Here is a 10,498-nt window from a genome sequence, read left to right on the forward strand (position 1 = left end):
AAGGCCGACCTGGCTCCCACTAAAAAGAAACTCCCGTAAAGCTGGTGTGTTTCCTTTTCACGGGGCAGTTAAAGTGTCCAGTAACCGGCCTGAAAACGAGCCACATGTGGTCAGAGAGCAGCTGCAGGGAGATTATAACCTGCTGCCTCTGATAAATGACAGGAGATGGACACGAGCGGCAGCTGAACAGACTCACATCCAGTCTGCGCTCGTTTGTCTTCAGCTTCCTGGAAAGAGCCGCGTAGTTTTGGTTCATTAGATGAAAGTTTCTCTAGTATGGATAAACATTTAACCATGTAAGGACATCTACTTCATGACATACATTTTTGTGAATGACGCCTGTCTTAGTCACACTGGCAGAGCGATATACAGACACACAAACAGAAACACACACTCTCCCACTCATGACCACAGCCTCTTCCCCTGCGACTGCGTTTCCTGCATTAGTGCTGCTTCTGTTTTTAATTTCTACTTTTAAAGCTTTCACGTCATTTCATGTTTCATGTTCGTCATGTTGTGAAATTCAGTTTTTTCTAAAATCAAATAAAATCAAACCTCAAAATCAACTTGTGTTTTGGGGTTTTGTTTTTGCAGTTATCACATTTCCCTCCAGCAGAAGCACGAGGCTGAGAGACTCTGGTCTTTACATTATCAGATCATAAACCGCCGGCGCCTCAGCCAGCACACGCCACTCAAACCTTTTTATGAGCCGGTTTAAAACATCACAACACACTCCCATCTCTCCTGCAGGTCTCCATGAAACACAATAAAACAGCCCGCTGTGGTAAAACCGTTCCCAAACATTCCCACCACTGGATCCAGTCCTCAATACTCATCCCAACCAGTTTCCACAGGGAATAAACTCAGAGAGAGTCCCAGAAACAGAAACCTATAAACTTCAGAGGAAGTGATTCAAAACACACAAGTAGAGATGACTGAGGTTTTACGTCTCTTACCTTCTGGAAACACGTCTGGCTGTAATGACTGTGTGTGTGTGTGTGTGTGTGTGTGTGTGGTTATGTTCCAGTGTTTTCAGTAACAAGTCACTGATTCTGGACACCTCATCAAACTGTAAATCTTGAATCTCAACAGTGACACAGTGAGAAAAGTGTGTTCAGAAGATAAACACAGACCAACAGAAGCATCGATATTAAACTTATTGCAGACGTGTCTGTGTCTGTTTCTATTGGACGATTAGTTGTGAGACGTTGCAGGACAGAACTGCCAAATGAGGTTTGAGGTAATTTAGAAACAGAAGCCGGTAGAGCTACCACACTCCCAGCCCTGCAGTTTAACTGTTACGCCCAACTGACTTTTAGCCTCCCCAGGTCTGATGTTCTGGGATGAGTCTAATTACAACATCTCAACCTTTTTTAAATGTGATTTAGCTTCAACAGATTCAAGCTTATAATATAATATGATTCAATATTCCCTCTTATGGGGGGGGGTTGAAGAGCAATGTTAGAAACACTGGGGCTGTTTGTAAAACACAACTTGCATTTAGCTGCTGACTCACTGAGGAGATCAGAATTAGTCAGTACATGGGTCAGTGGTTTGACTGTGAAAGCTGAAAGGATTCTTCAGCTGTGTTACAACTCCGACATGATTTTTATAGTTGTGGCCATTATTATTCACGTTGCTGTCAACAACAGCACAGGGAACAGTTTTAACTCACTTTTGATTAACAAACTGGAGAAGATTTTTCATTTTGGTTCCACCTAAAATATTCTGGTTAAACTGTTGGTTTGTTTACAGCCCGTCTCGTCTGCCGCTGTTTCAGACTTCATTACAGCGATGTCGCCATGTGACTGAAATTATCGTCAGTGCGTCTGATGATCCGGCAGGATTCTGCTCCTTCAGTTAAACCTTGGTTAATTTCCCTGTTTATTACACGGCACTTGTAACTTTTAAAACCCAGTTGGTGAACGAGAGCGGGATCGTCTGCGGTGTGTTTAGACTGGAGGAGGTTGAGCAGCAGATCTTGGCTGTCATTAGGCTGTTGTTAGTGCTGTCAGTGGGGTCTGCTCACAGCTGCTTGATGTGTGGCTGTACAGGGTGATGGAGAGCAGAGCAGCAGCTCACAGACCAGGTGTTCCTCCAGACTGAGACTTACCAGTTTGTTATTATTCCGCTCACATCTGGGCCTCTCAACAATATCCTTGTATTCACACACACACATTCACATTCAGTCTTTCATCATTAGCTCAACTGAAGCCACTAAAGCTGCCACACAGAACCTGTTCCTGTTCGTTCACAGAGAAGTTAATCATATTTAAACTCCAAATCCTTTCAGATTAAGACGTTATGATTCTTCAGTGAGTCAACAGGCTGACCGACTGACTGACTGACTGACTGACTGACCAACTGACTGACCGACCGACTGACTGACCGACCGACCGACAGACTGACTGACTGACTGACCGACTGACTGACCGACCGACTGACAGACTGACTGACTGACTGACTGACTGACTGACTGACTGACTGACTGACTGACTGACTGACCGACTGACTTGACTTGACTTGACTTGACTTGACAGGTCTGGAATCAGCCTCTGTCTGATGGGTGGAGTTTGTGATACAGGATATAAACATGAACGTTTGTTGTTACATGCTGAACAACTACTACGTCACATTCAACATCACATGAATAGATGTTTTTAGTTCAAGCCATTTGAGTCCAGAGGAGTGTACAGTGGGTTTATCAGAGCTTGTTAACAGCCATAGACCACTTCCCATAGTTATCCACTTCCTGTCGGCATCTCTTATTACGCTCTTCTGATCTAATTTTTTTTTTTTTTTGGGGAGTTTTTCTCGTGCTTTATTTTAAAAATCTTGTATATATTTCTTTACATCTTTTATAGCATTTCACGCTTTGAAAAAAAACCTGCAACATAATAAAGGTTCAGTATTTTTATTCTGCTCTACGTCTGCAAAACACTGCAGTTAAATCATAATGAAACACATTCAGCAGCTAGTTTTTTTGTGCCATGAACATGCTTGTAACTCTTAATGAGGTACATATGAAATCTTTTAAATCTATGACAACAGTTCCTCAATATGAAAATTTATATTTCCCATAAAATGCAGAACATTCTGTTCTCAGCTGATGTGACATTTGAGTTTTATTTCAACAGATTAAATTCAAACATGCCTCCTGTGTTGTCTCTCTCTCTCTTTAAAATCCTCTTTTCTCCGTCTTACCCTTTCAGATTTTTCTAAGTTGTCGCTGTTTTTCTTTCTGCAGAGGGTTATCATCGAAACAACCTCTGACCACATCAAAGCAGCAGCAGTCGATAGCTGCAGATGATGTGATCTGACCACAGTAGCTTTCCTGTCTCTCTCTCTCTCTCTCTCACTCTCTCTCTCAGTCTCTCAGGCACAGGTCCATTTGAGGTCAGTCATTTGGCAGAAAGCTAAACAAGCCCCCTGTTAACGACCTCACTTATTGCTGTTTACAGACCCACTCTCTCAGAAACCACCAAACCGCTGCAGAGGCCACGCTGCCGCAAGAAACCAAAGGATGACTGAGTGAGTGGTGTTCCCGGTGCTGGCACAGAACCAGACTGTGTGTTAATGTACATATGGGTGTGATTTTTATTGATATGGTCGTGAACATCAGCTCAGGTAAAAACTCCCTGTAGCATTGTCTGACAGTCTGGATTCATAATATTGTTTAATATCGCAGGAGGTGATTTGTATCATGATGCAGTGGCAACAATAAGCAAAGTTTCTTTTCCTGAGTGAGAAGTAGGAGCTGTTGCAGGTGAGGTCGGTTTATTCTGGAGGGAACGCTCTGTTGCTGCTTTTAAAGGAGCTACATGAAAGTTTTCTGCCGCTGAACGTGGTTTTATTACAAGAGGTTATAAAACGTCCTCTGAGCAGCTGCTTCTTCAGGGCGGACAGGACGCTGCAGTGACGCGCTATCAGAAAGTGACAATGGACCAGCTGGACCGAAGCTAGCGGGTTAGCATGCTAACTTCAATAGAATAATAGAAGTGATAGAAACAGAAGCAAAACAGGAGTCAACATTAGCACCAACGTTTCTGCTAATGCTAACGTTAGCTATGTAGCAATAGCAAAGATTGCAAATAGCTCGTCTTTATCCCTAAAGCTACTTTCCATCCATTGTTCTGAGTTGATATGTTGTTGTTGTTGTATCAGTTGAAGCGGTGGAGTTTACCTGATGGGTCAGGTCAGTGGTCTGTGACTGAGAGACGGTGACCAGGTCAGATCACAGCTGTTCAGTTCACACTGTCGCTGCAGTCCAAACACAGCGAGGTGAAACAACATCCCAAACGCCACAGATGACGCTCCGTCATCCTGACCAAAGTGAAGGACCCCGGCTTTAGGATCTGATTTGTGACTTCCTGAGCGCTGAGAGAAAACATTTGCCACCAGTGACCAGATGAGAAACACAAATATTGAGAGGAATTTGAACAAATAGAGTGAATCTACTGCGTCTCAGTCAAAGGGAAACTTTACTGTAGCCGGACTTCAGACACGAGACAGCTGTGGTCTTCATCTCTTTGTTATTACAAAACTCCTGTGGTGCAGCGTATAGCTTCCTCTGAAGCCATGTTCATACATGTTGCATTGGTTTGTAACAAACTACAGCTGAAACTTGAATTAATTAATTGACTGATCAACAGAATTTTTTTTTTCTTCGTTTTTCAGGCAAAAATTCTCTGGTTCCAGTTTCTGAAACGAGAGAATTTGTCTTTCCTTGTCTTTTACAGTGAATTGAACATTTTGTTGTTCAGACAAAACAAGAAATTTAAATGTGACTTTGGAGAAAAATAAATTTTTCACAGTTTTCTGAGATTTTATACACGAAAAGATTAATTTAGATTAATGGAGGAAATACTCAGCAGATTAATCAACAATAAAAGTCACCATCTGCTGCTTTTCTCTAACCTATATGTTGTATAATAGACAGTTTTTATATTGTCTGTGATGGATTTATTGCTGTAATGTTGCTTCGATGCTGCAGCTGTCAACAGGGTTTAATCTTTCACCTGGTTGAATAAAGAAATCTTTGTTATAAAGAATTTACTTTAACCCCAAAACACCTCAACATGTTTTGGTGCTGTGACTCTCAGCTTGGAGGAGGTGAAGGAGAGAGGAGGTGAAGGAGAGAGGAGATGAAGGAGAGAGGAGGTGAAGGAGAGAGGAGATGAAGGAGAGAGGAGGTGAAGGAGAGAGGAGGTGAAGGAGAGAGGAGATGAAGGAGAGAGGAGGTGAAGGAGAGTGGAGGTGAAGGAGAGGAGATGAAGGAGAGAGGAGGTGAAGGAGAGAGGAGGTGAAGGAGAGAGGAGGTGAAGGAGAGAGGAGGTGAAGGAGAGAGGAGGTGAAGGAGAGAGGAGGTGAAGGAGAGAGGAGATGAAGGAGAGAGGAGGTGAAGGAGAGGAGGTGAAGGAGAGAGGAGGTTAAGGAGAGAGGAGGTGAAGGAGAGAGGAGATGAAGGAGAGAGGAGGTGAAGGAGAGAGGAGGTGAAGAAGAGAGGAGATGAAGGAGAGAGGAGGTGAAGGAGAGGAGGTGCAGTTATCTTTCCTGTGAATTGAAGTAAAGCTCTGATGAGACGACGCTGACAAACATAGACTGATGTTTCTGAGTCAGAGAGTGATTAGATATTAACGGCCGACTCTGACTGACCCCTGGAGGTGAAAGGTTAAAGGTCAGCCCTCTCTCCTGTCGGGGTGCTGCAGACCTCAGTGTGGATGGTAAACACACACACACACTGGCTTGCTGAAATCTCAGAGTTTTGATAAGGTGAAACTCTGAATTCACTCTGCAGATAAAAATCTTTCTTCAGTGATTCACTCCGTCCTCCAGCTACTAGAAATTATGAAATTCTTACTCGCTCCATTTACACAGGAATTATATAAACACATGTATCAATCGCAATCTGGTTTGATTTAGATTGTGTGTTTGTGTGTGTGTGTGTGTGAGTGAGTGTGTGTGTGTGTGTGTGTGTGTGAGTGAGTGTGTGTGTGTGTGTTATTTTTCTTCTTTTTTTCTGCTTTGATAAACATGAAGAACTCTCATTCAGTCATTTGCTTTAGTGTAAATGTCGACTTTAATGTTCTGTTGAAATACATGAATGAATTAACACATTTCTCTCTTAACATTTCATATTCTTACATTTATTGATTCATCTGTTCTCAAATGGAGCTGCAGTTAGAAACTAATCGATAAACTAATCGACAAATGATTTGGTCTATAAGTCCAACGTAAAGTCATGAAACGTCTTGTTTTGTCCGACCAATGAGGGAACGTTTTGGAGCTGATTTTCTAATGTCTAACATCTAATACATTATATTTTACAATATCTGTTCATATGCTGGAATGTGCTCAAACACAAAATGATGCGTTTACTGTCACTTCATCTCCATCACTTACACTGACTACCAGAAACAACAAGGTGAAACGAAGCTACGCTCGATGTAAAAGTACAAGCAGAAGTTTAACGTGTGTTGTACTTCAGGCAAGAACCACACAGAACTGTGATGCGTATGTTGTTACGATGCAGTGAGAGTTTCGCTCTGAACCTCACCCTCCGTCTGGGAGAAATGTTTCTGTCAAAGAACAAAAGACGGGGAACTGATCGATCAAACGGAGACAGATGAAGCGACGCGGCATAATCGTCTTCAAAAGTGCAACGTTCACTTGGACGGTTCTCAACACAATAATCACATGTTTATTTAACTAATGATTCTTTATGGTTTGACCCAGAGGGGAGACTCCGGTACTCGCTCATGTTTGGCACATGAACACGTTAGCCAACAGCCCAGTGAAACCACTTTGGTTAAAGTCAAAGTTTAAGGTCGTTCAGTTCCAGAATTTAACATAGAATTTAATATGATTTACACACCAGCTCTGTGGAAGCCGTGACGGATTTACCCAACATTTAGAAAGCTAAATAAATCAGCTGTAAACTCGAGATTCCTCCTGTCAGAGTTATGATTCATACGAGCTCCGACTTCTCAAACAGAAGCATTATTCACGCCGCCGCTCTCATTCTTCTGTAACGTTTAAATGATGCTAATGATGACGAATGGAGACTCCCCACCCACACACAGACTCCTTTCAAAGATGTTTTCCTTCGCTAATCTGATTTCATGGATCAACATCACCTGCTGCACTGAAACCACTTCAATCTGCACATCAGCAGGAGCCTGACTGAGGGTTTAACTATCAGCAGACGACAGAGGAACTGTCTGTAGAGATTACTGTAGTAGTCCTCATCAAACACCTATCTGTGATCACTGCTGCACACCATGTGTCTGACCACTGTCCACTGAGCTGCAGGACAGGTTCATGTTGATGTGTCAGTCATTTATAGAACAAAGCCATCCTGTAACTAAATGAGAATCTGTGTGACAATAAGAGGATTCTTTCACATTATTTCCTCCAGCGTGGTTCACGTGTGAATGGACCTTTGATCACAGATCAATAATAGAGTCACAGCCACAGACCAGCCGCTCTGCTCGTTAGCTTTACTAATGGAATTTGCTTGATTTCATTGTTGAAAAATCTACATGGATGTCAATGTCAGTCTGTCCACTGGTCCAGGACTTCGTTCCAGACCGGATTATCTCTACAGCTGTAGGTGACGGCACTCATGGTCCTCAGAGGATGAATCCAACTGAGTTTGAGAAACGGGTGAAACATTCATGGGATCAACAGACTTATCCTGTAAAATATCTTCACATTATGTATGTATATACGCTGGCTAACCGCCGCACTAACGCTGCCTTCAGAGTGACGTCTGGGTCTGAACGTCTGGCATCACCCTCCCTGCTCAGTCCAGACTGCTCAGGTGAAAAGACGTGACAGGTGAAACGTGTGTGAATGTAGATGGAACATTTCTCTTCTCTCTTTACAGTGACAGGAGATGTAGTGCAGAAGGAACTGAGTGTCGCAGATTGTAGGAAAATGGGTAAAAAGAGAGAGTGTAGAAAATGTTACTCAGACCTTCATCAGACGTCAGTTTACTGGAATAAACACTCAGTTTTAAGGGCTGAAGACTCTTAATGATGCTGCACATCTCTATGAAGCGGTCAGTTAAGTTAATGACCTCGCGCAGCAAGAATGTTCTGCAGAATAGATGCAGGAAAATGGAGCAACAAGGTTTCACGGCGGCTTGTGTTATGCACTGTATAGTCAGAGCTGTAGCGCAACAGATGGAAGAATTATAGTTTGTTAGGAGGAAACACTCACTGCTTTCTCCTGATTGAAACCAGCTGCCACTCATCCAGAGTCATAACCCCAAACTTTGATCTCTGAGCTGTTAAACTCTACAACAACACACACACACACACACACACACACACACACACACACACACACTTTGTTCTATGTCACCTTTGGGGACATAACAAAGACATGTATTTGCTGTGGAAACTTGCTCTAACCATAACCACTACATGCTGAACCTGAACCGTTCCCCATAACCTCAACCACTGACCCAAAAACAAGCTTTTTCCCAGTTCGGGACGCAGCTTCTGCCTCTAATTGCACAAGATGGCCCCAATTAACTGGTCTTTAGTCTGAAATTCGTCCCCAAAAGAAACACAAACACACACACACACACACACACACACACACACACACACACACACAGCTGCTGAAGCTATTGTAGTGTGTGTTGAAAGAATCATGAGTCACAGTTCTCATCTGTGTCCAACACTTGAACTGTCCAGAGCATCCATCTACAGCATGTCGCAACACACACACACACACACACACACACACACACACACACACACACACACACACACACACACACACACGTATGTTGTATCAATAGTCCAACACACTCTGCTCCTCTCTCTTCAGTCCTGTTCGGGCTCATTCTCCTGAAGAGTTCGTGTTTTCATTGAAACACTTCAGAGTAGAAATAAAAACTTCAACATACTTTCTCCTGAACTTTACCGTTTGTTCTGAAGCAGGTTCTCGGTGAACGTCAAATGTACTGAAACATTCATGAACTCTTTCATCTGCCCTCAGCATAGTGCACGTGTTTCTCTTTAACTGTCACCCTATTTGTCTTTGTGAGATGTGTGGACTCCACGCAAGAGGAAAAAAGAAGCTCGTTGCTCTCTTACCTTCTGCAGCCACTGCGTGTTGTTCTCCATCGTGTTCTCCAGGTGCTGCAGTTTCTGAGCCGACCAGTCACCGTCTATCGGCGGCGAGTCTCTTTGCACGACACTCGTCCTGCTGCGGGAGCCGGCGTATGGTTCGGTCTGTGGCGGCGATCCTCCGGCCTGGCATCCGTCCAGCTCCGGGAGGATGAAGGTGTAGCTGCACTGGCCATGTTGGATGCGGTGGTACCTCTTTTTCTTCTCTGCGCCTCCTCCGCCTCCTCTCCTCTGGCTTCTTCCAGCTCCTCCTCGTTCTGTGCTCGTGACACCGGCTGATTCAGCGACGGCTGTCAGGGTCCAAAGCAGCAGGAGGACCAGCGACCAGCGGCTGAGACTTACGCCCTGCATGACGCTCTTTATATGAAAGTGTTTTCTCTCAGTGCCAAGAGGGTCAAGAGAAGCTCGTTCACGCTTTGACCCCAATTCACTTTATGAAAACATCTGTGTGCAGGACGCATGCACGAGCCTCTGCATCTACCACTCAATCCATGAGGTCCGACCCTGCACCACGTCTCTCCAGCCTCTTCTCCTAAAGTTGTTCAGTGTGAGTTGGTCAATACCTGGGATTCATCTCTTCCCTTCCTCTCCTCCTTGAGTCTTGGTTTGTTCTCTGTGGTTGAGTTCGTGTCGTTGATAAAAGGTTTTTTTCAGGACAGATCCATTGGTTTGACCCTTCAGGACACTCCCTCCGGTCCTCAGTGAACCAGGTGCAGGTCCAGACCGTCTCAGGAAAACAGGGATGGAGGGAAAGCTAAGAAGATTTTTTAAAAAAGAGCGGGAAAAAGGGGAGAAGAAATGATTTGAGGATGGGGAACAGTGAATGAACTGATTTAGAAAGTAAAGGAGATGTTTAAAAGGCAAGCTGAGTCATTACATTTAAGGCATGTAAATGAAGTGCATCTTTAAATCCTCAAATGTCCAGGAATAAAATAATAAAGAAGAGGGGGAAAATACAATCTTTTTTCCTTCCCATCCTCTCCTGGTGGCTCCAGTTTCAGAAGTGGCCGTAGAGAAATAATTCTGCCCCTTTCTTATCTGGGGCTGGCTGAGAAAAGGAGGAATGAGTGAGGGAGGGAGGAGGGGGGAGGAGGAGAGATGGAGGAGGAGAGGGAGGAGTGGAGGGACAGGAGACCTGAGGGAGGTCTATTAGCGTACCCTCTCTATTTGTGGGCTGAGAGGAAAAGAAAGGAAACAGGGAGGAAGGAAGGAATGAGAGGCAGCCAGAAAAAGTAGAAAGGGGAAGATTAAGGGAGGGAAAAAGAGAGAGAGAGGAGGTAAACGATAAGAGGAATAGACAAACACTGAGACAGAGAGGGCAGAAAGGGAAACTTAAATGTTGACAGACAGATGAA

At 43.9% G+C, this 10,498-nt stretch overlaps 1 protein-coding gene across 1 annotated transcript in view; it reads right to left on the minus strand.

Moving 5' to 3' along the window:
• Positions 1–10,135, minus strand: part of angpt4 (angiopoietin 4) — a 44,686-nt gene extending 34,551 nt beyond the window's left edge. The window contains exon 1 of the mRNA XM_023393082.2: positions 9,111–10,135. Within this exon, the coding sequence (XP_023248850.2) occupies positions 9,111–9,494 (384 nt within the window). The 5' untranslated portion in view covers positions 9,495–10,135. The remainder of the gene's footprint in view (positions 1–9,110) is intronic.
• Between the last annotated feature and the right edge of the window lie 363 nt (positions 10,136–10,498).

Source organism: Seriola lalandi, unplaced genomic scaffold, assembly GCF_002814215.2.
Source record: "Seriola lalandi dorsalis isolate HSWRI2012SDOR001 ecotype SW California unplaced genomic scaffold, Sedor1 jcf7180002054928, whole genome shotgun sequence".
NCBI classification, from domain to species: domain Eukaryota; kingdom Metazoa; phylum Chordata; class Actinopteri; order Carangiformes; family Carangidae; genus Seriola; species Seriola lalandi.